At 36.1% G+C, this 27,127-nt stretch overlaps 1 protein-coding gene and 1 long non-coding RNA gene across 13 annotated transcripts in view; one reads left to right on the top strand and one right to left on the bottom strand.

Annotated features, from left to right (window-relative positions):
* The window catches only part of LOC100655348 (uncharacterized), a 36,249-nt gene extending 14,382 nt beyond the window's left edge, over positions 1-21,867 (top strand). For 2 of the 12 annotated variants that reach the window (XR_010323166.1, XR_775650.3), the window contains 2 exons: positions 80-241; positions 6,827-11,313. This is a non-coding gene — a long non-coding RNA (uncharacterized LOC100655348). Of the gene's footprint in view, positions 1-79; positions 11,314-15,703; positions 15,745-16,211 lie in introns of those variants that run through there. The other 10 variants (XR_010323162.1, XR_010323160.1, XR_002785308.2 and 7 more) reach the window with 10 other exon arrangements.
* PSMA3 (proteasome 20S subunit alpha 3) lies at positions 2,126-25,171 on the bottom strand. Its single transcript, XM_003408674.4, has 11 exons — positions 25,042-25,171; positions 22,295-22,377; positions 14,940-15,063; positions 11,436-11,537; positions 11,275-11,348; positions 9,147-9,219; positions 8,233-8,298; positions 6,092-6,138; positions 3,649-3,716; positions 3,060-3,124; positions 2,126-2,452 (listed from the first exon to the last, which is right to left on the bottom strand). The coding sequence occupies exons 1-11, from the start codon at positions 25,060-25,062 to the stop codon at positions 2,408-2,410; spliced, it is 768 nt and encodes a 255-aa protein (XP_003408722.1). The 5' UTR covers positions 25,063-25,171; the 3' UTR covers positions 2,126-2,407.
* Between the last annotated feature and the right edge of the window lie 1,956 nt (positions 25,172-27,127).

Here is a 27,127-nt window from a genome sequence, read left to right as displayed (position 1 = left end):
ACTTATCCTATGAAATGAGTATTTTTTCAATCATTGAAAATATGTTGATGACCCTAAGACTTGATTTTCTCTTTTTTAGGTCTCGTTATGAATCATAAATAAAAGCAAACGGACAGTCTCTTCAGATAAGTGTATTTGTAATCTAAATACATTTTATTTGAAATCTCTAAACTGAAACTTTGTTCTTCTAAAACTTTCTTTTTTTTTTAGGTATCACTATTAAGGTTTAAACACTAATAAGGTATTCAGTCTTTTCTTAAAATAAAATTTATAGTCACAAAGTAAAATGTAGTTGCTTTTTTTACCATCTTACTGATAGAATGTTAAATAGGATATTCATTATCATTTCATTTCTGAGGGTAATCAGATCTCACAGTAGTTACAAAGTGCCCTTAAATTGAACCTAGATTAATCCTGTGTATAGTATGAAAATCAGTTTTTTCATAATAGCTTGAGAACTAGGTATAGCTGCTTAGTTTTATCTGATGTTATTACATCTATAGTGGGTTACAAGTAGTTTAGCTGCTTAAAGTTAGGTTTAAAACAGAGCTTTGAACCAATTTGAACCAATTCAGTTACGGCCGACAACTGTGAAACAGGATCAGACCCTAAGTTTTACAATTTGGCATGGTACCTGGAATGAGAAAAATTAACAGGTTGAGGTTCTGGAATGAGACTCAGAAGAGGCAGAGTGAGCCGTTTCAGTAGCCTGATATGTGAGATTGGATTGTTGGCAGGGCTGTAGAAGAGCAACACACTTTCCAAGTGGTGTGGTCAGCAGCCGTCCTTAGGTGGGGTGCCATCATCTTTGAGCTGGACAGTGCTGCTCTGGACTGTGCTCAGAATCCAAGGGCAAGGGATTTATTTGGTTGCTATGCAATGCATACACTGCCCTTGTTCCCTAAGAGGGAGATTAAGTTTCTAGCAGGACTTCAACCCATAATTTTTCCTGTTCTGGTCATCTTTCCGGTTTACCAAAACCCATTGCCATTGAGTTGATTCTGACTCATAGTGTCCCTATAGGACAAAGTAGAACTGACCCATAGGATTTCCATAGGCTGGTGGATTCAAACTGCCAGCCTTTCAATTAGCAGCTGTTAACCACTATGTCACCAGGGCTCCATCCATTTTACAGTACCTTAAAATTTCGGGTGTTTCAGTGATGCTTCCTTGGCCCTGGTTTAAAAAGGGTTGTTGAGGAATACATGCACTCACAGCCCAGTAAGAATAGAAGATTAATGTGCCATTCATAGTTTGGAAAAGTTTAAGAAAAGCCACAGATTGGCTTATTATCTGAGTAAAATATGAGTTGTAAAATGTAGCAGATAATTTCACATAAAAAAAAAGCCATAATAAAATACTGCTTTTGAGTTGTTTGTGTAGTAGTTAGCTATTTAAGTATAATGATTTGCTGTCTAAAGTACACAAATGCTCAAAGTCCACCAATACCCTGCAACTAAACGACTAAATTGTCTTCCCAGGAAAGCATAGCAGTTGAATGGTGCAGCACTGGCATGAGCCTGATAAAGTGGTTAAACACTCATCAGCTGCAAACTGGAAGGTCAGCAGTTCAAACCTACCAGCTGCTCTGCAGGAGAAAAATGTGGCAGTCTGCTTCCATAAAGATTTACAGCCTTTGAGACTCCATGGGGCATTTCCACTCTGTCCTGTAGGGTTGCTGTGAGTCAGAATTGACTACAACAGCAGTGGGTTTGGTTTTTTATATCTAGGATACCTGGCAAAACTCACAAGTATTTCTCCCTGCTGAGAGTGCTGCTATTGAGGTTCTGACAGTTGTCCTTCCAAGCCCCAGTACTTCCTATACCACTTACTAACAATTACGTTTACAGAGCACATTCACATACATTCTAATTTATTTTTGGCATAAATGCTCTCTGGTGGGTATTTTTATTTGAACTTCACAGATCAAGAAATTTTAAGAGTGACAGAATAGGGATTTTATTGATTGTTAAATGCACACCCCCTAACTACAATAAAGGAAAAATAAACATTCTTGACTCACATATTGATGAAACTTTTAAAAAACTGTCCCAATTTGAGACATACTTCTTTTGCATCACACCTAAAATTTAACAATGGGTTTCTTAGTAACAATCACTAGGTAAGTGATGGAGTAGAGATTGGGATTCATGATTTCAAAGCCTCTTCATTTTCTAGTATCTTTTTTTTTTTTAAGGAATTTTAAAGTAGGCATAAATCTACACTTTACTGTTGAGTAATACATCCTCAACCCCCACCAATTTTGTCAGGGAGATATTAACCAAGCTTCAGTTGTTACAAGACAAAAATTTAATGAAAATTGATCAGTGGGTATGTAATAATCCACAGGGCTAAATAGTTTACATGGGACTGTAATAGAAATTTAAAATAGATGCTGAAGTAAATGTTACATATTATCATCATCTGATTCATCTTCTTCCTTCAAAGATTCCTGTTAGAAGAAAAATAGTTTAAAAGCAATTTTAGTATCGTCATCTCCCGTACCTATAGGCAAGTTAAGGTTTAACAACCTAAATTTAATTCAGCCCGTCATTAAAAATTCACTTATTTATAACTGAAAAATGGAACACTGTTTTAGAACGAGACACCCAAGTCAAGCAAAACCCAAACCCAGTGCCGTCAAGTCGATTCCGACTCATAGTGACCCTATAGGACAGAGTAGAACTGCCCCATAGTTTCCAAGGAATGCCTGGCATATTCAAACTGCCAACCCTTTGGCTAGCAGCCGTAGCACTTGACCACTATGCCAGGGTTTCCAAGTAAAAGCAAAGGATAAATATATCTTGCTCTAACAATCAAAAGCTACATTGTTGCTAGAACCCAGACATACAGCATTCATGTCCGGAAGAACCCAGGCAATTTTCACCCAAAAAATAAGATCTGGAACCAGGGCAACTTTATCCCTATTGGGGATAACCTAGAAAATTCCTGTCCTTAATGCAGCCCTACCCTTGAAAGTTTTAATCAACCCAGTTCCTTTATTATTCAACTCTTATTTGCATACCTTCAGCTGGAGAAGTTTTTATGCTGTAGCTTACCTTAGCGTATTTCTCTGCTTCTTCTCTTATATCTTTTGGTACAATTTCATGTCTTCCTTTAGTTACTGTAAAATTAAGCCATATTAAAGGAATTTAAAATAAGTATATTGTGATTTGCAACGCCATGCAGTCTATCCAATCCACACGTACAATTCACTAATATTATGAAAGTACTGCAAGCAATACCAGATGCTTTGAATTCAACTTTGTATTTCTTCCACATCAGAGCTTACGTCTACCCAAGTTTACTCTTATGGAGATGAAGAGTATATTAGATCGGAATTCAGCTGATTGTAAATATTGAGTATTCATTAATGTGCACCAAATTAATTTTTAAAACATCCTAGCCTTGAAAAAAATTTAATTTCTCGGTAGTATCTTTTAAAAGCATGAAATGGATGTTGGGGGGGGGGAACAATTATAAGGAAATAAACGGTTCACAATGTTAGTCAAGAAGTATTACGCAGAATTTTTCCTGACTACCTTGTAAGTTTAATTTTTTTTTTCACATTAGAAAGGGTACCCAGTGGTAAAGTAGCTGTGGTTCGGATGACTCCTTCAGCGAATTAAACATGCAAATATAACTTACATTCACCAACCCAGCTGAGCTCTAGTTCAAAAGCTTTATCCTTGACTTCATCATGTACTATGTAAATTCTAAAATACAAAAAGAAAATAACATTCATTTGGCCATCTCCAAGCATTTTAATTCATGCACCTACTGTCAGTACAAATCAGAGCAACCATCCCTAAAATAAGTATTTATTACTAAAGTATATAAGACACATTACAGTCTATACAGTTACGAACATTAGAAAACAGATTACAGTGACTGAAATAAAACACTTGCTCTCCTTACAAATGATTATACATCCCAAGTTTGCTTTATTTTGATACTTTGTTTTAAAAAATCCTAACTAAAGAAAAATACCTCATAAAGAACATAGATTCTTACGGGAAAATGCCATCATTAGCCGTGTCTTCCCAGAATACAATTACAGGCAGTCCCCAGATTACAAATGAGTTCCGTTCATAAGTCAGTCTTTAAGTCAAATTTGAACATAAGTCACTACAGGTAACGTTCATATCTAAGATTAGTCAAATATCTACCTTAGTGTATAGTGTACCTTTCTATGCATAAAAAACATTAAAGAAACACTTCTGAAGACACTAAAAATCTTTAACGTAATTTAACAGTAATAATAAAGTTTTGATGCTCATCACAAAGTAGCACCCATTCATTATTAGGAACCATTGTATGTACCTCGAATTTAAATATGATAGGCTTTAAGGAAGTTGGTTCGTAACTATGGGTTGTTCAGACTTTCACAACCCAGGACTGCCTGTATTTTTAACCAATTTATTTATGTGCTTGCGATAATTAGCGGTATCTTCAATCTGCAGCTTCTTGGCAGGAATCTTCTTAAATTCCTTGTCCATTTTCTAAGGACTACATTCTACTTAACCTGGCTTTTAAATTATCAGAAAACATATAAAAAAATATTAAATATCAGGATAAAGCTTTCTTTTATATTTTCCACTCTTACATACCTTACTTAGGAGGGTCGTCCTAACCCCTTGCTTAATGACAAATCATATTTTCTAGAGCTAATACAGTGTTCCATTATATTAAATAAATGATGACTTTACTACATGAGACTAGAGAAGTGTCTAAATATAAAAGGTGTTAAAGGATGATTTCCAGAAGCACTTAAAAGGATTGGTTTAGTGAAGGAAATTGAGTATACCACACTGAACAACTGTACAATTCAGTGAAGATTAACTTTCCTTTTATGAGGTCCTACTGTTAGTTCCCATCATTCACTTTATTATCAAAACACTTTGCCAATCATGGAGAGGTTTCTGCTTATTTCCACAATTGCAAGGAGAGAATCTCATCATGAAGGAGTGGGAATAGTACATAGACAATTAGGACAAAATTATACAACAGTGAAGATTTTAATAGGCTCTCGGGATTATCAAAATAGAACATCCTTTATTTGTTAAAATCAGTTTAGAAGGTATTAACAGGTACAGTTTAAATAGTATGTTTTTATTATACACAGAGCCCTCTAGGACTTCCCTTCCTTGCATGTTTATAATTTAATATAAAACCCGAGACATTATCTGCACAGGGGCTGACTGGCCAGACCTTGTTCATGTATTCTAATGTGGAATAGCTGGAGGTGCTGTGAATTTGCTGGAGCATTATTTATATCCTTGATTTTAAATCAGAAAAGTTGGCTGCAACACCATTTTATTGGATTTTTTTTTTCAAATACCAAACACCAACATTCTTTGACCTAGAAGAGTTATGAGTTTTTGAAGCATTACCACACAGGTTTATTAACTTTGAATTGCAGAGTATTCAAAAAAATTGTTAGAACATACTGGATGTAACTAATATAAACCATTTCAGACTTTAATAGGCTGTTTTTAAATGTTTTGAAATGCTGTTCTCATTTTGTTACAAGAACTTTTATAATAAACCTGAAAAAGTGAAACATATCTTGCCCAAAGAAACAGCAGTTTATATAAATGAGCCAGTTTTACAAGTGACTTCATATATCATGCAGAGAAATAATTAGCTGTGAACCTAAAATAAAGATAATTTTAGTTTGTAAGCTTTCTTGGAGGCAATTTAACATTATGTTAAGACCAAAGTCCCCAGAGGTCCAGTATTTCCTCCTGCCCTTAAATTCTGTCACCTACAAAAGAAGTTTATATACTGTCAAAAGCTGTTTTTTCCCTCCATCCCATTCATTATCACTTGAAAATCTATGTTTAATTTAAAATGTGGATATTTTCTTCCTTAATAAGATTCATAATGTGTAAAGGAAACATATGCAAAAAGAAAATATTTGCTGTAACATCTGTATCTTGCTCTATCTCCTTTATATTGTTTCATGTTAAACGTAGCTTGTAAAAATTATACATATATTCTTTTCAAACAAAACAGCCTCTCAAAATTAATGTATAAAGTAAGGTCAAGTGAAATATTTTTGTCAATGGCAAGGAAAAGTCGAACTTACATTTTTGCAACTTCTTTAACAACATCACGGCAGGTCATTTCTTTCATCTACAGAAAATAAAATGTATATTCATTAAGTTTAAAAATCAGAAGAACACTTTTCACTCGTGTAACTATTTTCACAATTTCTATGAATAACCTAATGTTCCTGAAATAGTTTCTCAGCTATAAAGCCAGGGAAAAGTATTCTAAGGCTGGTAAGAGGCCAGAACTAAAGGTTTCTAATTCATAGTTCAGTGTTTGAAAATTATTGTGCCAAAATAGTATTCTGGACAACCCCTAGATACCACTAGTTATGTGATAAGTCTTGAAAATTATAAAAATCTAGAGCCCTCAATGAATCTATTCACAGGCAAAATGTGAATTTACAAATTGTTTACAGAAAAGCTTGTTCTTATTACAAGCAATTTGGCTTTCCTGTAGTGGACATTTGGAAATTAGACTAGAAAAACAGGCCTTAAGTGTCCAGCTCTGAGGAGTGTGTATACTGTGTAGGTACTAGAAGTAACCAATGCAGGATTTTTATATCAGTCATGTAGGTTTCTGAACAGACATAAGATCAGAGCAATGTTTGAGCAAACTGGCATTCATATTCTGGATACACTTTGTGTTTGTGGGTGGGGAAATGGTGAAAGATACAGAACATTCATTTAGCAGTCCAGACTTGTTAGGTGTTTCAACTACTCTTATTTCTGAACTAGGTTAACATTTTATTTTTGATATTTTTGAAATTTAGAAATCCTGATACTCAAGCTGTGCCTGCACAACCACATGAAGAAGAACAAGAACAAAATAAAACCTTAACACTGAAGTTTAAATTTAAGAATACCAGTCTTTTTAGGAAATCGCGAAATCCAGTATATGGAACAAAAGCAACTGCCAGAGAGTTCAAAAAATTACCATCATGTGAAGAGAAGGATTCTAACTTTAAAAAGATCTTTAAAAACATACTCAGTATGTGGGAACGCTGACTGTGTGATTGTTAGAAAAGACAAGATTATTGAGGCAGTCTGGTTATGGGTTGACTATTGGATATCTCAGGTGTGATAATGGCATATGAATACTGAAGCACTTAGGGATACAATATCATGAAGTCTGCAACTCGGGGAAAAAACACAAATGGATAAAATATGAAAAAATAACTTAGATGGAGAGGTTTGTAATATTCTATCTTTTCTGATATTTTAGTTGGCATTTTTACATATTTTCATTAAGTTTTTATTTCATAAGTGAATGTTACCGGTATACAGAACCTCAGAAGAAAAGGCAGAGTACAGATAGGCAAACTTTTACTCTGTAAATGGCCAGATAGTAAATACATTATTAGACTTTACGACCCATAAGACCTCTATTGCAACTATTCAACTCTACCGTTGTAGTGTGAAAAACTAAATGTGACTGTGTTCCAACAAAACTTAGTTTTACAATGGACTGTAGTTTGCCGACCCCTGATTTAGAGCATGGTTTTGTCATAAAATGTTCCTTAAGCAAAGTAATTTTTCTTGATTTTAGCCAGCACTTATCTTTCCCATCCCCCGCTAGGATTTAACGACTGAAAGACAAAAGGAATATGGATCCAAATATTCTAATTTTCAAAATTTGCACATAATACTAGGGAGAAATGAGTAACAAAAAAAGGAGAGTATGATGGAAAAGAGCATTGTTAAGTTGATCGATTCATGCCTGAAAGGAAAACCAAGCAGCAAGCATTGGAGAATAGTCAGACAATGTGAAAGCTAGGTTCAGACAAGAAAGACAAGACACGGGAAAAAGCACTATGTAACTTTTCATTACAACTGATTCCGTAACATTAACTCAAAATTCTAAAGCACCAAGCCTGGGCTTCATAGGGGTCCATGAACGCACTTCAGGAGTTTTGTGAAATTTTATGAAAAATTCTGATTGTATTTTTCTGGATGAGGGTCATAATAGTTATCAAAAACCACAAAGGCATCCATAACAATTCTCCAGGTAATGTGTCACCAACTTTCCTACTCAAACATTTCGAACCTTCAAAAAGCTCTCTCTAAACATTCAATCACATTTTGTCCTTAGACTAGAAGGTTTAGTTCGTGGTGGTAAGACTTCACTGTGTGGGAGGATAATATTACACCAAAATTATAAGTATTAAACATGCATTACCTGAAGTTTTTCAATTTCTGTCTTTGCAGCTTGCCTGGCTTTACCAATAGCACAGCCCCAATAACCCTATTTAAAAAATATATATATATTTATCATTAAATTAGTATCATTAGTGACTACAAGTATTTCTATTTAAAGGGTAAAGAGGATGTTAAATGACTTGAAATCAAGTATGAAGAAACAGTCTAGTACATTCCAATGATCTCTGGAGTGCAAAGTAATTAAAATATCAAACTTAGTTCTTGAAGAATCTGACTTCTTTAAAAGAGGCATATACAGAGAAAAATTATATCATACACACTTCAAGAAATACAGACTTTTTTGGGGGGGGATAGAAATGAAAAAAACTAGCAATATGACAATGAAAGATGAGGCTTTCCTCTCTCCCTCCCCCATGGAGATAAAAATTACTTTGAATTGAGTCCAATGCTCTAAGTCCTCAGTTTTTGTGGTATGTTGTAAAGGTGTTTTGGTTTTTTTTTAATTACATACATACATTTCGAAGATTCAGTACTTAAAAGTTCATTTGTTTAAATTAGTAAATACCATATAAATGGTCAGAATAACAAGATTGTTAAGAAAAGGCAATAAATTAGAAAAAGTACCCAAAATTCCATTTAAAATACCTTTTTTAAAAGGAAAAATACTATCTTCCATTTTAAAACACTACTAATATAGTAATGGAAGAAATACCACATTCAAAAATGTATATTCGTTATCATTTTTATAAATAACATTGAGAGCCACAAACCTTTCCTCTGCCTTATAGCCATAAGTTGTTGTTATTAATGATAAAACATTCCTTAAATGATTTTTAAGGAAATTTCAAATAAGGCAAATATGAGATTTAAGTATTAATGAGAATGATACCACTAAACTAGCATTAGAATTTCAGATGATTCAAAATTACTCACGTATGAAACGCCTGATGGGTCAATCATGTAGAGTTGGGCACCATCATTCACACTGTAAGACCCTAACATGAAACTGCAAAAAAGTAAATGAAAAAGAAAATGATCATTAAACACCACTTGAAATCTCAACATCGGCGGGGGGTGGGAGGAGGGGGTAAGTGAAGACTTTAAACCATGGCTCTTAATACCATGAAGTAGGGGGGAAAATACAATGATGAAAATGTAACTGGTTTCTAAGATAAATTACTGATACACACAAGTCCTTTGATAAACACCAGGTTTTAATTATTAAAAGCTAGTGCATATTTGAGATTATCTCTTCAATATTCATGTGGCTTTTTCTGTTTGTTTAGTATTAAGCCTTCTGATGAAACTTGGCTTCCTGGTATGTTAGCGGTATTGAGAAAGGAGTAAATGATAACGCAGAATGAAAATAATGGAGGGTCTAAAAGGTAAATGTATAAACATCTTTGAAAAAGCCATATGGGCAAAATTCCTGGCTGAGTATACTGAATTCACAAACTTTCCATCCTTAATTCTTTTCTGGCTACTCCCCGATTTTCCTCCAGACATTTTTCTGCAAAATACAAACTGGTTGGTCCATGCTCACAAATTAAAATTAGGCTATCAAATGATCCTATTGAATCAGATTTTCTGAACTGTGGGGTTTTTTTGTTTTTTTCTTTAGAAGTAGATAAGAAGTCAGCCTGATCTTACATATTATTTTACATTTGGAATACCTAACAGCCAACTGTCCAATTCCCAGCCCTAACATCTTTCCATCCTCCACACTGGTATGACACTTATTTTTCAGAATGTATATCTGATTGTCATTATTATGCTTAAAATCTTTCAGTGATACTTTAGGTTACGCTGAAACTCCTTAGCAGACTTACGTATACTCTGGCCCTGTCTGACATCGTCAATATTATCTCCATGCCTTATACTCTACATACCAAGTATACTCAACTACCTCAGCATTTCCTGAAACTGCCCATGGAGTTTCATCCTAGTCCTTTTGCTTGAAATACCCTTACTGCTCCCCCTCTACATCTCACTTTGCCTTATCATTTCTTCTCAGAGGCCATTCCCTAATTGATGCCCCCACTATATACAATATATACCTTTATTATTTCACCTTTGAAGTTTTATCAGTCATGATTTATTCATCTCTGTGAATCTGTGACTGTCTTGTATATGCTCAATAAATGTTCACTGAAAAAGTTATCACCCCCTCCACTATTCTTAATACCCTCAAAAATGCCACAAAAGAATTAACTGATGAATTTGGAATTCAGCTGAAAAGTTAAAAATGAAAGTATTCTATTTAGCCTTAAAGCAAAGTGTCTTAAAATGTAATTTAAAGAAACTTAAGAATAACTAATGCAACAAGTAACAACAAGTTTAACCTACTACCGATAGGATATAACTCAGCTTTTTTTCTAACATCTGTCCTCCTTAGTAATTTAAACATTATAAAACAATCCAGAGGTAGGACTACGGCTAACTTACTTTAACAGTGGCAAGCACAGAGATGTTAGTAAATGTTTTGCTCAAACATGACTAGCCTGTTTTATTTTACAAAAGTTATAAATTAAACATGTCTATTTTAGGACAATCTAGAGTCATGACAAGTCTCCTCTGAAAAGCAGTATTTAGCCTACCAAAATAAATAAAAATACCAGCACTTCACCTTAACAAAAACAGAAACAGTGCCCAGCGGGGACTGTGAAATGTAATGTATATGGATTCCTTACCAACTACTAGAAATTCCATTTAAGAGGATTTTACTTAAGTGTTTAAAGTATATGAGATGGAAATCAGTGAGAAAACCAAACTATAACTGGCTACCTAATAATGACAATATAGAAAATATTTAAAATTAGCTTGTAGTTTTCTGAGACAAATTTATACCAGAAAATTTATTAAAGTCATTTCTATGAATTATCACTTTACATCTGTACACTACTTTACACTATTCAAATAGTTTTTATTTTTATCTACACTGTTTTATTTAATCACTGCCCTAATACTTCTTAGTAATAGTACATGTTTTTAAGGGTATAAAAGACTAAAAATTGGTGAAAATACTTATAGATCTGACTGAATATCCAAGAGAATTTCATACCTGCAGCCAAAAGGTCTAACAGCACTGTAGAGTGTATATGCATGTACATACATGGCCACTCTGTCTGCAAGATGCTATGGGGGGTGGGGAGAGAAACATAAGAGCTTATTAATAAACTTCTATTACTGTTCAAAAAGCAGCTCAACATATTATCAACTTACTTTTAGTGGAATGTTATAGCCAAAGTTTGATCTAAAGTTGGAAGCTTCTTCTCTTGCTATGTCTGCTAAAGAACGAGCATCTGCCAATAAGCCTGCTACTGCCTGAAAGAAAAGAAGTCACAATTTAATAAATACATTCCTATTTTTTTTTAAATCACAAATCAACAAAAGTATGCAATTGTTGTAGGCTTACTTAATATTTTTTACCAAGAGCCCCTATTTGAAGAAAATTTCTTTGGATTTATAGTGCATTCTGGCATTTTGATGCTTGAGTATGAGATTACAATTTGGAAATATACCAAGAGTAACTTCGTTATTTTGTCCAGTAATCACAAAGAGAAGGAATATTTCTATCGCAAATCCTCCTCCCCATTTACTACCTCATTATAAAGAATAAAACCACTGGTCTTGGTCAGGATTGATTTTTTATTTAAAGCAGTTCTGTGTTCAAAAAATTACTGAAAGTTTTGGTCTAAAAGAAACAAACTCAAATCTTCATTTTCAGCCTACTGGGTAGTAAACTACAATGACAAACCACAAATCTTCCAAGATTGGCGGCATGTGCCAACATGCCCTAGGACACTGTAGTGAACTCGGAGGTGTGGGACATTTGAGGGAAATACGTGTCAAAGTAGTTCACAGTTCTAACATTCAATTGTTCTACATTCCTTTTGATGCCATCATATCTGTGAAAAGCTGGGCTGTTAGTGGTTGCTGTGATAAAAAGTACTGTGCAAAAATTAATGTGGAACAGGAAATGAGGCTGGTACCATCTAATCTGATTTTAAAGTTTGAGAAATTATGTAGTACACATCATTATTTGTGACTGTTAAAAATTTTTTTTTTCCTTCAATGTATGTGCTTTTTTTGTTTTCAAACAGCTACTATAAGTTTTTAGGACATAATATAGTAAGTTGTATGGACCTCAACAGAGGCTAGGTGGCACAGGGGTTAAGAGTCTGGCTGCTAACCAAAAGGTCAGCAGTTTCAATCCACCAGCTGCTCCTTGGAAACACTATGGGACAGTCTTACCCTGTCTTACAGGGTCACTGTGAATCAACTTGACAGCAATGGGTTTGGTTGTTTTTTTTTTGTTTTTTTTAATGGACCTTAAAAAACCAGAACGAAAACCAAATCGATTGCCATCAAGTCAACTGCAACTCAAGTGACCCTAGGGGACAGAGGAGAACTGCCTCATAGGGTTTCCAAGGCTGTAGTCTTTACAGAAGCAGACTGCCACATCTTTCTACGACAGAGCAGCTGGTGGGTTCAAACTGCTGACCTTTCAGTTAGCAGCCAAGAGCTTTAACCACTGTACCACCAGGGTTCCTTTGTATGGACCTAACTACTTTTAGATATTTTAGCCTAGTGAAACCACAAAATATTACTGAGATACTAATGGTACCATGAACCAAGAAAGTTTGGAAACTCTAGCTTAGGAGATTTGCAAAATTTATCATTACTAGGTAGCCTTTTTTTTCGTACTGCTACCTAGTAATAACAGTAATTCCCAACACATTGCACACTCATTACATGCAAGGTGTTTTTTACACAATTATTTTTAACCTCATGACAAATACGGAGGTACTATTACCACCTTCGTTTAGCAAGTGAAGAAAACTGTGTTTAGAATAGTTTCCCCAAGGTTACCAAGCTAGTAAGTTTCACTATTTAAAGAATGTACTATTGCTTTGGACAATGCTTACTGTGAAGTCTGGTAATTCTCCAATCCTTTTCAATGTCTAGTGTTTTGCCAATTTCTAGGCATAAGGAATAGCATCCGCTTCCTGGCTTTAACTAACAAATCGTACAAATTTGAAAATTTTATGACAATAAAGTTTATCACTAAAATACCTATGGTTTTAGCATATATGATTTTTTTTTAATATACCTAAAGTTTTTCTAGTAAATGAAAGAATGCATGATTCACTAGTTCCCTCCTACTACCTAGGTGCAATCTGCATATTTCATCAAAATATATCGGTTTTATTGGCAATAATAAATTAGTTCAGGAGAGAATGTGTTCAGAAAAAAACAATCTTTGAAGAAGGAAAAAAGAATTTATCTGTAGCTTCACAGTTTACTGGTTATATTTTACTAGCCCTTCATGTGTGTGCATAAAACACTATCTCATTTAGAAACACCAAAGCAGGATATTAATCTGCAGCATGGGCTTTGAAATCATGCATGTAGATTCAAATTTGAATTCCAGCTTTTTTTCTCTCCTAGCTGTCTGTTTTCTTATCTGGAAAAAAAAATGGGATTAACATTACCCTCACTGGGCTGTCAAGTTAAGAGATAACTTATGCAAAGAATCCAACACAGTACCTAATAACAGGTGTTCTGTTTCCTTTTTAATTAAGAAAATAACATTACTCTGTTATTTACATCTATTGAAACCAAAAAACTCTTACTTTTCAGTTAGAATGTTCAGAACCATTTCTTATTTTTTCCCCACTTTGCTGGTGGTTCCTACTATATAGGAATACATCAGTATTCACCAGTAGTGTATTTATGTATTAAGTGGCTTGGCTTGCATCTGGGCAAAGCAGGCACTGCTTTGATACCAGCTACATGAAATAACCTAAATACAGTGATGCTATTAAAGCTATTTAAAAGGATGTGTTCACTTCCCTTTCATTAAACATGGAGCCCTGGTGCCACAGTGGTTAAGAACTCTGCTGCTAACCAAAAGGTCAACAGTTCGAATTCACCAGCTGTTCCTTGGAAACCCTATAGGGCAGTTCTATTCTGTCCTACAGGGTCTCTGTGAGTCAGAATTCACTTGATGGCAACAGTTTTTTTTTTTTTTTGGTTTTTCATTAACATCCTTTCCTGGTGCTTCACCTTCCTATAAAGGTGTTCACTATCTGATAACATCTTCGGTACGACAGCCATCTCCACAAGGATACAGAAAAGCTAAAGTCTTTGCTTCTTAAACATACACCTTCACTGGTGATCTACGCTGCCAAGATCTCTTTTCTACATATACTTCTCATTCCCACATCTCTGTTTCTTCAAGCAACTTTGGTTTTCATTTCTAATCACCAACCAAGTTATGAGAATGCTACCGTTCTTCGTTGTTGTCAGGTGCTGTCAAGTCAGTTTATTCACAGAGACCCTACAGGACAGCAGAGCTGACCCATAGGGTTTCCAAGGAATGGCTGGTGGATTCGAGTCGCTGACCTTTTGGTCAGCAGCTGAACTCTTATCCACTGCACCACCAGGACTCCACCTTTCTTTAGGAAAATGAACTATTCAAAACCAGTAATCTCTCTGATTACTTTTGTGGCTGCTCACTGATCAGAGGCTTCTTCCTCAATGGTAAAGAAATAAATGGATTATTTTAATCGTATTTTAATATTCCAGTTACTTATTTCAAAAGATAATGGAAAGAAGGCAAAAAAGGAGCCTTTTGTACATTTGACCTTACCATTCCAATATGCCAATCAACATAAAATTGGACAAGATGACAAAAAGGAACTGTTTTAGATGTGACCTTACCATTCCAACATGCCGATCAACATTAAAAAGTCGTTTGTTGGAACCTTCTTCATAAAGTTTAGAAAGGACTAATTTTTCTACTCCAAAGACAACGCCATCTTTACACCTGATTCCAATGGCTGTACTGAAATAGAAGAAAATCGCTTTAACGCTAAAAGAAATTTCATAATGTTAAGTTTTAAAGAAACACCAAAAAATAGGTAATATTCAGTTTTTTAAAAGCATTGCAAGTACTTTGAAACAAACACATTTGAAAATCAAAAAGGGAAAACAACCTGAAGTGTGACAAATTAAATACACGAACACTATGACAAAAATGAGTAGCGTATCAATTGACATAAAAAGATAGTATAGTAACTGAAAAAAAGATGGTAACAAAATATGTCCAGTACAGCAAAGTGTTTGGCATATGATAGACATGTTTTAAGTAAATGTTGACTAAATTCATATCCATTAAAATTGGTACATCATATGCACAGAAAGACAGGCTGGCTATGAACTAAAAAGTTAACAGTGACTAAATTTTTTAATATGGATGGAAGAATATATTTAATTATTTTCCTTCTTTTTATTCATCTGTTTCAGTTTTTCTGCAGTGAACATGTATTGTTTGCAATAAGTATAAAAAGAATAAAATATGCTTTGCTACAATTGTTTAAAACAAATCTTAAGTTAACCTCTTAAGTAAAAATGGAGAAATTATGTCACCCTTTCAACATGAAAATACATTAATCACTTTATTCTTCTAATGGTTTTTCTTAAAGGGAATTCTCACCAGAAACCACAAATGGAGCATACATAACAGGTGATACTTGGTTTTGTAGATGTTTGGGTACAATTATATCTACTTTTCTATTTTTGATAACATCAATAAGTTCTAATCTTGTGATTTTCATTACATCTCCGTCATCTCCCATGTTGAGCTTCTACTTGTCAAATTTTTTTTTTTACTCAAAATTTCTCTTACTACTACTTCTTTCTCTCTAAAAAATTAAACCACCATTGGATCCTTTTCATTTCAGGGCAAAATTAATTACATCTTTTCCCTTTCTCCACTCCATCTTCTTTAACCTGACCTGCCTAATTCCTAACCTTGTTTATTTTGTCATTACCATACTCTAAAAAGTGGTATTTAATTTGAGGGAATTGTGTCACAGTCACAAGCCTCTCTGAAAATCCAATAAAACTATGGCTTTACTCCCTTAAAAAACAAACATGCACAGACACAAGTTTTGCAAAGAATTTAACAGATATGCTTTCCCTGCACTTTAGATGTCTTCAACAGCTTCTCTTTCAAGTTTACACTCCTTTGCCCAGCTCTGAAGAATCCTAAGAATCTGGCAAGGCCCATCTGGCTTTTTCAACTTCCTATTATAAATCATGAACTTTACTGAATTTAACCTCACTGATGTCCCTATGTTCATTTTTACCTCTATGTCTTTAGCGAGGTTATCCTGGGTTCTGGAATACATTTTGGCCTCACTGCTGCATATTTAAATAAATTTCTACAAACTTGCAAATAAACTTGACCTTAAGCTCTACAGCCTTCATGAAGCCCTTCTGATTTATTCCAACTTATCATCTTCCTTTTCAGAATCTTTGAAAACATACTTTATTTTAAACTAAAAGTTTTCAATATGTGGTCTATGAACTCCATGAAATTCCTGAGACCCTTTCATCAGGGGGTCAGTGAGGTCAAAGTCATTTTCATAATGATACAAGGACATTATTTGCCTTTTCCACTGTGTGGACATTGCACTATTAGTGCAAAAGCACTGGTGGGTAAAAGTGCTGGCACTTTAACACAAATCAAGACAGTGGCAACAAAGTGTACTAGTAAACTACTAGTTACTGTATTGTTCACTGCTATGCTCTTGCCATTAAAAAAAAAAAAGACACTTTTAATTAAGATAAGAATGTCCTTGATGAAGCAGTAATTAATTTTATTAAGTCCTGACAACAGGTTTTTTTGGTTTACAAGGCAGATGCTTTTTCTAAAATGATCAAAATGAGTCAAGAAAAACTGACAGTATTATTTGCCCAATCATAAAAATTAGTTTTCAAGCAGAAATCAGAATGTTATATAGCTTATATCCATCACTATGAATATGTCTGCTTCCTAGTATTTACAGACTTTTCTGATGAGATCAGTGGTGATATTAACAAATGTGATTTTTTTTTGACAGTTTAAGTAACATGTCAACATTTGGAAAAACTATGTAATTCAGTAAACCAGTATTTTCCAACTGACCAATTCATGATGTTACAACATCATGCATGGGTTAAAGAGCCATTCAAGGAACAATACACAGCTGAAGAGATTTCAGTAAAACAGAGTATAAAAATTCACTCATATATTTTCAGATTCAAGATTGCAACTAACCTTTAAGAAACTACCAATTGTTCAGTTCTGGTGCATTATCAAAGAACAACATCCTGAAAAGGCTATTAAAATATTTTTTCAATTACATACCTGTGTGAAGCCTGATTTGCTTCATCTGCTTCAACAAAAATAACAGATTGATTACAGAAGCAGGTATGAGAATCCAAGTCTTTTCTATTAAGCTGAGCATTAAGCGATTTGCAAAAATGTAAAACAATGACACTCAATTTTTTTTTATATTCTGGATGCACTGCAATGGATCACTTTCATGTGGCCTTTCTTGCCATGGTCTTGTAACTCCCACCCAAAGGACTGGGTGGGATGTGCAAATAATGTAATTGTGGCCCACCAAGGGGATCAGTCAGTTTGCCTTAAAAGAGATCCAATTCCAGAGCAGAGAGAAGATCCTACCACACCAAGTAAGAACGACCAGGAGCAGAGATCCTTTGGACCCAGGATCCCTGCACTGAGAAGCTCCTGGAACTAGGAAACAGCGAGAAGTGGTGGCAGGAGAGACCCGGCAGCAGGAGACAATGTGGTGGGCTTCCCGGCCCACAAAACAAGAAAGCTGCGTGCCTCAGGGCAGGGGCCGAGGGTCTAGGGAGAGGCAAGCCTGCGAGCACGGATGGGAAGAGGCTGTCCTGATGGAAAAACTGTATCCTGATTGTTCCTGGACCTGAATTTTAACTGTTGCTTCCCTAATAAGGAAACCCTGGTGGTGTAGTGGTTAAGTGCTACAGCTGCTAACCAAAAGGTCAGCAGTTCGAATCCACCAGACGCTCCTTGGAAACTCTATAGGGCAGTTCTACTCTGTCCTATAGGGTTGCTTTGAGTCAGAATCAACTTGATGGCAGTGGGTTTGGTTCCCCCCCCACCCCCCAACAATAAGCCGCACGATCACGATGAGTTCTGTGTGGCCACTGCAGTGAATTACTGAACCCAGCAGAGAAGTACAGACTGCTATGTGGGTGGTGGCTGGTGTCAGATTTGGTAAAGATGGTGGCGAGAGGAGGCATGTCTGACCTCCGCCTAATAGGAATCAGCCTCAGGCTGTTGATCTTGATTCTCCTTCCCCCTTGTGAAAAGAGCTGTAGCCACCACCCCCATGCTGTTTTTACACTGGAAAACTTGTTTTTTATTTAAAATGTTATTTATCTTAACATGGAATTGAGTATATTATTGTTATTTTAAATGAGTAAATATTTTTCACTTTAATATGGTAAGTATCGACAGAACATATAACCTATATAAACAAAAGCTCTTTGAGGTCCTTAATTATTTTAAAGAGTAAAGGGGTCCTGAGACCAGAATTTTGTGTACATTTTTGTTCTAAACAATCTAGTCCTTTTAATTATAGTGCACTAGCTTCCTTTCATGTCTGACTCCTCAATGAGACTAAAGGGGAAGATTATAATCTTTCCCTTTTTTATCGTATTACTTTTTAGGCACATACTTTTACAAAATAGTTATAACCATACTACACATTTTTAACAACAGCACTTTTAAGTATTCACTTGCATGTCATTAACTATTTGTTTTGGTACTTTCTATACTTCCCACGTTGTTGTTGTTGTTGTTAGGTGCTGTCTAGTCAGTTCTAACTCATAGCGACCCTATGTAGAACAGAACAAAACACTGCCTGGTCCTGCACTGTCCTTACAATCCTTGCTATGTTTGAGCCCACTGCTGGAGCCACTGCGTCAATCCATCTCATTGAGGGTCTTCCTCTTTTTCACTGACCCTCTACTTTAACCAAGCACGACAGCCTTTTCTCTAGGGACATAAAATCAGTTTGACTCCCAAATGCGTTCCACAGGGTTTTCAATGGTTGTGATCTCTCTAGGCCTTTCTTCAGAGGTTCCTCTAGATGGTTCAAACTTCCAACCCTTAGGTTAGCAGCAAAGCGCACTAACCATTTGCACTACCCAGAGATTCTGCTCAATACAGTAGGTGCTCAAAAATACTTGACTCTTAAATTCTCAAGATTAAATTTTTTCTTTAAAAGAATTTATCTCCTTCTGACATAAGAATACAATCTTAAGCGATTTTATTTAGTTAAATGTTTCCTATTAGTTTATATGCCACGCTCAAGAAAATGACTTTATAATTTGATTTTTCTGTTTTTCACGTTCTGTGTCCACACAGTACTTAAAAAAATTCCAAATGTTTTCACATATATTTTATTCTTTTGGCAACCCTAGTGAGGTAGGTAGGGTAGATGTCAACATCCCAACCTTACAGATAAAAAAACTAAGATTCAGAGGACTTAACAGAGTAACTCTGTATCGTGTTACTTGTAAGCAGTAGCTAAGGGGAAAAGTTCCATCTTCTGATCTCCATCCAGTATGCTATCATACCAGGTTAAATAGATCCCTTTAAAAGAGGAACATTCCTAGTATTCTTTATGCAGAAAAAAAATACACTCATTTTTTAAATTATATTTCTTCAAGCTTGCTTAAGTGTGACTGTTTTAACCATATTTAGATACACTTTATAGAACACAAATTCCTAAGACACACAGTTCCTTATACTCTAGCCTCGATTTTCTGGGTTACAGATGGTCTCAAAATACATCTTCAGCTTTTCTGAGTCAAGACTTCTCTTACCAGTTTCCTATACCAAAGAGATGGAAAGGAGGAAGAGAAAAACTCTTAACTCCCCCAAGTCTTTCCTCACCTCTTTGTTCTAAAAGCCCATCTTCCTTTATCAGCAGGAACAAATGTTTCAATTTTTAAAATTGTGACTCTCTTCTGAATTCTATCAAGCTTTTGTATATAATGACAAATACATAAACCTAAAATTCTTAACAGCTTTATTTCCATTACATCATTGTTGTTAGGTGTCATCAGGTTGATTTTTGATTCACAGGGACCCCACGTGACACAGCAGAACTGCCCCCATTGGGTTTTCTAGGATGTAATCTTTACAGAAGCAGACTGTCCGGTCTCCTCTCCTAAGGTGCCCCTGGGTGGGTTTGAATCGCCAACCTTTAGGGGTAACAGCAGAGCGCTTAACCATTGTACCACCAGTGCTCCTAACTTCCATTACAGTACCAGATATTCATAGTGTGTTAAGTACCAAAATCTCTCACAACATTTAAAAAGAAAATAAACTAGCTTCATTACAAATTCTAAAAACCCAAAACAAAAAAAAACCCGGTGCCATCGACAAATTCCAAAAGAAAACTTAAAATATATTTTTGCTCAAAAATTTTAAAATATTTCATAAGGCATTAAAAATCCATATACCTTCTTTCTACCACCCAGACAAGAGCACACTAAATGAACATTTATTCATTCACTAACAATTAACAACGTGCTATGTGCCAGCTGCTAATCAAAAGGTCAGCAGTTCGAATCCATCAGCCGCTCCCTGGAAGCTCTGTGGGGCACTTCTACTGTCCTATAGTGTCGCTGTGAGTCAGAAATCGACTTGATGGCAAAAGGTCTTTGGTTTATGTGCCAGCACATGCAAAAATAAGTAATAGAATATTGAAGACCCTAACAGGAAGTGAAAAAACTCAATGTTTTATATATGGACTCTTCCAAAATTCTGGAAACATTTCCCTACTCCACCTTTATTCCAAAGGTCTTAATTGTAATGGAAAAACTGAGCCCAACATCACAACTCTGTTTTTTTTAGTAAGCCTGAAAAAAATTTTTAAGAGATTTAAATGAGATGTTAAGTAATAGCTGAAAGAAATTGTCTAAAGAAGTCTTCATTCATCCCAAACCTGATTTAGATTGAAAAAAACAATGGTCATGTAAGTATAAAATTTCTTCAATAAAAGACTGATAAAATTTATCAACAAAGTTAATAATTTCACAAAGATGTTATGGGGTGCCAAGAAATCATTTTAGTGCCTTATTCTAATGAATAAGAAACAGAGTAAAGAAAGGGAGCTCAACATGTAAATATCTTAGTTATCCTACGCCTTTTAGAGAGTGGAAGAAGCAATGAAGAACAATCAAAAAATCCCTGCTAAGCCACATAAACCAGAGACTACATCAGCCAGAGACCAGAAGACCTAGATGGTCCCCAGCTACAATCGATGACTGCCCTGACAGGAAACACAACAGAGAACCCCTGAGGAAGCAGGACAGCAGTGGGATGCAGACCTCAAATTCTCATAAAAAGATCAGACTTAATGGTCTGACTGAGACTAGAAGGACCCCAGAAGTCATGGTCCCTGGACTTTCTCTGAGCCCAAGACAAACCATTCCCAAAGCCAACTCTTCAGACAGGGATTGGACTGGACTATAGGACAGAAAATCATACTGGTGAGGAATGAGCTTCTTGGATCAAGTAGACACATGAGACTATGTGGGTAGCTCCTGTCTAGAGGGGTGATGAGAAGGCAGAGGGGGACAGAAGCTGGCTGAATGGACTCGAAAACAGGGTGGAGAGAAGGAGTGTGCTGTCTCATTAGGGGGAAAGAAACTAGGAGTATATAGCAAGGTGTACATAAATTTATGTGTGAGAGACTGACTTGATTTGTAAACTTTCACTTAAAGCACAATAAAAAAAGAAAAAAAAAAAAAACCCTGCTGAGACAAACATGTGACTAACTGTATTGGACATTTAAAATAACAAGATGTTGGGGAAATAAATGACAAGATTACAAGGTCACAAACCTAATGGCCATGGAAAACAATGACATAAATCAAGAATTTAAAAGAGAAAAATGGACTTGCAAGCACAATGAATGTCTCAAATAGGACATGTATTTGAGACACAAGAGAATATCTAAGTGGACAATTCTGCGATCAACTGGAAATATAGGACTGGGACTCGTGGAAAAGGTCTGGCCTAGAAAGAGATCTTAAATGACTAATAAAATTAAGATTATTTTAGAGCATATACTAGTTTATGCCAAAGTAGCATAACAAAGCCTAATTACCAAAAATATAGAAAATAAAAGGAGACATTTAATCATAAAGATACTTATTTCAAGTAAAACAATGTTTCTTACCTACTGTTTTCCACAGCCTTCATAGCATATTCAACTTGAAAAACTCTTCCATCGGGTGAGAATGTAGAGGCTGATAGGTCATACTAGGGGGAAAAGCAACAATAGGCTTTAAAAGGGTTTATCTTGTGACAATAATAACTACACTTTTCCCCCCTCTAAATGGCTTATGATCAGGAATGTGTGTTATATCTTAACAAAGACTCTGTTTTGAAGAGGAAGGGGAAGCACGTCAAAGCAGCAACAGCTAAGCAAATGTCAGTTTTTTTATTTCTGCTAGTTATGTCTTAAGTGAACTCTCAGAACTTTTTCCCCACAGAAAACAAAGCTCGTATTAAAAAAAAATAAAAGATTCACAGCTATGCCACTAACAATATGATGTGGACAAATCATTTAACATTCATCATTTAATGAGCATCTATCATATGTTGCCATGGAATCGATTCCACTCATAGTGACCCTATATGAATACCCTGGTGCTGTAGTGGTTAAGAGCTAAGGCTGCTAACCAAAAGGCTGGCAGTTGGGATCTACCAGGCACTCCGTGGAAACTCTATGGGGCAGTTCTACTCCATCCTTTAGGGTCCCTAATGAGTCGGAATCAGCTTGATGGCAATGGGTTTGGCTTTTATTATATGTTAGTTACTATAAGGAAATACAAAGATGATTACTCATTCATGAAGTCCTTCATTTTCAGACCAGACCAGGCATGAATCTAGGTGATGGAGCACAGCAGTTAAGTGAGAAAAACTACTACGATGAAAATAAAATAGGATGATGTGATAGACTGTGGGACTAACACAGACTGCGTGATTAGAGAAGGCCTTGCTGGGACAGTTACATTTAGGCTGAATCAGACTTAAATGACAAGGAACCAGCCGTTCAAAGTATGGAGGAAGAGTCTTCCTGACATCCAATACAAAGACCTTAAGGTAGAGATAGCCTAGCACAGTCAAGAAACAAAAGGTCACTGTGTCCTGAACACAGTAAGCAGTAGTGAGAATAGTAGACTATGTCAGAGAGGTAGGTAAGGGACAAATCATGTTGGATCTTCTAAACTGGAATAGAAAGTTTATATTTTATTATAAGCCCAATGGGAAGCCACTGGAGTCCTTTAAGCAGGGAGGTGGTATGCTTTTAAAAATATTACTCTTTGTGTGGAAAATGAATTGTAAAGGGAAGGAGAGTGAAAGCAGAGAGGAGGCAGTGCAGAAGTAGTGGTGGTGGCTCTGACTAGAGAGGAGATGGGAGGTGCTAAGTTTTGAGGGTAGCAAAAAAAAAAAAGAAAAAACTTGCTAACGGACTGGCTCCGAAGTAAAAAAGGAATTAAAAGATGAATCTTATTTTTTTTTTTTATTTAAGCAACTAGAATTGAACCATTTAATGAGCCGATGACTGAAGGAGATGCAAAATGGCCAAGCAAGGAGAAAACCAAAAGCCATTTTGGACATGTAGAGTGTGAAATGCCTATAGACAGGCAGGTGCACATATCTGGAGTTCTTGGGAGAAGTGAAGACAGGAGATAAGTCTTAAACAGTGGTGCTTTCTGAGTCTCAGTTCCCTAATTTGTTAAACGGAGATCATTAACTCTACCATTGTTAATACTAAAATACCCTGTACAGTTATATTATCAAGTATTTTGAAAGGTTTTAAAGGGTTTGTAGAATGAAGCACTATTAATCCAATGTTAAAGTAGTTACAAAGTCAATTTGCTACAATACGCATTTATTGACCATCTACAAATCCAAAAATCGTAAGACTAACTTCAGAATCTCATAACCAAATGGATTAAACTAATTCAAACATGGGTTGTCTATTATTAAACTCAGAACATCAGTATTTGGGCTTAATGCTGAGTATCAGAATCTTGTGAACATGCAGGAATAGATGAACTGAGAAACCAATTATTCAGTGCTTCTAGTGCAAACAAAGCTTTTTGAAACAAAAACTTTATTTTCTATAAGTATTCAAGTAGTAAGCAAAGGACTGCATATACGCAGTAAATTTAACAAAGTAGCAAGACAAACAAGTTAACAATAAAGTCAAATCCAAAATCCCCAATAGTGTGTTCGTTTTATTAAAAGCTGGAAGAGTTTAAGTCCCTAGCTAATCATTTAAATGTTTACATCAATGCCTAAAAGTGCTGTAATTTGTGCAGGAAAAGCAGGACAGAGGAAAAACTCAAAGGACTCATCAGATTCAGCTTTTCTAACAATTTTTTTCATTAGTTCTGCCTCGATAGGGCTTCCAGTGACTCTCATACTGAGCGGTCGATCAGTATACTGCAAAGAAAGAGAAGGACCCATGAGTCAGCGTACCCTAGGCAGTATACAGAAAAATATATAGAAAACGCATGCGTCTCAGATCTTGGAATCCCAAGCCTCAGTGGTTATCAAGAGTTCAACTGTCATCCACACACTATTTCAGGCCCCACAAGTTTCCACTTTCGGTTTTCCTAAGAGGCTAAAGACAGTGACTCAGCAATCCCAACCTGCCCCCAATCTCACTGCTGAGCTGCCAAGCCCACTATGCCAGAGCTAAAATGCTTCAGGAATCTCCGCCACCTCAGATGTAGACCTAGAAACGAGTGGACGAAAGACCGCCGGTCCCCGGCAGCGGAAGCGGCCCACTCAGCCGACGGCAGTCTCAACGCACAGACAGGGCCCCGAGTCGGTCACAGCCGCCCATCCGAGTTCCCGTCAACACTAATCCTTTGGTTAGCCTATTACACTGAGAGATAACAAACTCACCCCGGTGCCGATAGAGCTCATCCTGCTGAAACTAGCGGGACGCGTAAGGCTTCAAGGCCTAAAGCGCTTCCCCCACACTGCAGCACTGCACAAGCTAGTAACAGGCTCTCTCATTGGCTGCACTTTCAACCAATCACTTTCTCTCTGAAGCTGGTTCTCCCCCTTCTTTAGCCCGTGGAACGTAGAGGATTATGGGAAAGGAGGGAGGTAGGCAGGCTAGTGCCGCGAATGTACAGAAGCAATGGAGGTGAGGTTGGACGAGGTTAAGATTTCCTGATTTCTTAGTTTGGCTCTTGAGTCTTTCGGTCACTTGTAATCATTAAGTTGCTTAAAAAGGTGCTCCATTCCTTTCTCCAAGAATTATCTTTTATATTATCTCTCTCTTCTCTCTACCGTATTCTTTCTTAAAGCAAAAAAGAAAGATGTTCATATATTCTTAAAAAAGAAAACAGGGAAGCACGAAGAGTGATAGAGGGGAGGTAACAACCCATTCTTGGAGTCCTGGTTCTGATCCAGTCGGTTGACCGTATCCCCTTCACGCACCCTGTCTTCAGGCCTTTGAAAGGAAACCCGCTGAAAACCCACTGCCGTCGAGTCGATTCCGACTCAAATTGTACGTTAATTTGTATCACTGAGCTCAGGTTGGAATTTTACAGAAGCATTAATGTCCTCTCCATGACTATAACTCTCTTTAATAGAATTCAAGACTAATTCAAGAGATTTATTGAGCGCTAGTATGTTCCGAGTACTCTGGTGATAAAAGAATGAACATGATGTACCCATATCCCTCATGGAGCTTACAGTCAAGGGAGGAACTAGGCAATAAAGTGGAAATAGGCGAAATAATTGCACCTTGTGATAGATAAATCCTAAGTGCTTGGATAGACATGTCTGGTGCTCAAGGAATGACTTTGAATAGGTGATAATTAAACTGAAACCGGGGGTGAGAAAACACCAAGAGTGGTATGGAACAGAAAGTAGAGAACTTGCTTTTTCTAAAAGTCCGGTCAGTGTGCCTTGGCATAGTGATTAAGTAGGAAGACAGGCAGGACGTGATGGACATGGGACCAGATCATGTAGTAGCTTGGATTTTAATCTTACTCTTAGTAGGAAGCCGTCAGCAATTTTTTTTTTTTTTTACCCTTGAATACTTAAGTGCGTATTTGCAGAAGCAAATCCAAGATAGCACACATGGCATTCACCTGTCATGTCTCTAAAAAAAAAACTAGTCTCCTTTAATCTTTTGGAAAAGAGTTCCTTAGTATTTCCTTAGGTTGCGAGGCACTGATATTTTTTTTAAATACAAACCATCTATTTTGTAGAGTATTCCTCAATTTGGGTTTGTCCGATGCTTTCTCATGATTAGATTCAGGTGATGCATTTTTGGCAGCGGCACTACAGAAGTCACCTTATCTCAGAGCACATTAGGAGGCACATGATGTCAATTTGTTCCATGACTAGTGACGTTAACTTTGATCATTAGGTTAAGGTTTTGCCACTACAAAGTTACTATTTTTCCTTCTGTAATTAATATCTTGTGAGGAAATACCTTCAGACTATGTGAATATCCTGCTACTCCTAAAACTTTCACCCACTGATTAGAGTATCTAGTGATAATTCTCATCTACGTCAATTATTATGATGGTGCCAAGTGGTGATTTTCTAATTTCATTATTCCTTCCACATTTATTATTGGCTTTTTACTGTGAGGTCATCAACAGTTTTTAAGCTGGAAAATTATATGATCTGATTTAGATTTTTAGATGATATCTCTTGCTGCTGTATGAATAATAACTAAGAGAAAAAACAGAATAAAGGAGACTAGTTGAGAAGCTACTGCAATGGAAGATGATTTGGACTACAGTGGTTGCAGTGGATATGGAAATATGTGGATGGATTTTAGAGACTCTGGGAGCCCTGGTGGTGCAGTGATTAAGCACTTGCCTACTAACCAAAAGGTTGGTGGTTGGAATCCACCAACAGCTCTGGGGAAGAAAGATGCGGCAGTCAGCTTCCATAAAGATTCCTTAGAAATCAGTTGGGGTAGTTCTACTGTCCTATAGGGTCCTTATGAGTTGGAATTCAA

The sequence above is a fragment of the Loxodonta africana genome, chromosome 10, assembly GCF_030014295.1.
Source record: "Loxodonta africana isolate mLoxAfr1 chromosome 10, mLoxAfr1.hap2, whole genome shotgun sequence".
Lineage (NCBI taxonomy): Eukaryota > Metazoa > Chordata > Mammalia > Proboscidea > Elephantidae > Loxodonta > Loxodonta africana.
Note: the sequence above shows the minus strand (reverse complement) of the source record. Positions and strands in the feature narration are given on the sequence as shown.

Excerpts from the sequence above, each read along its gene's own strand:
- PSMA3 (XM_003408674.4), bottom strand. The coding sequence starts at position 25,062 with ATGAGCTCTATCGGCACCGGG. Across the intron at positions 8,299-9,146 it reads ACCCATCAGGCGTTTCATAC|GGTTATTGGGGCTGTGCTAT; the intron begins GTGAGTAATTTT and ends TTTTTTAAATAG. Across the intron at positions 2,453-3,059 it reads AAGCAGAGAAATACGCTAAG|GAATCTTTGAAGGAAGAAGA; the intron begins GTAAGCTACAGC and ends TTCTTCTAACAG.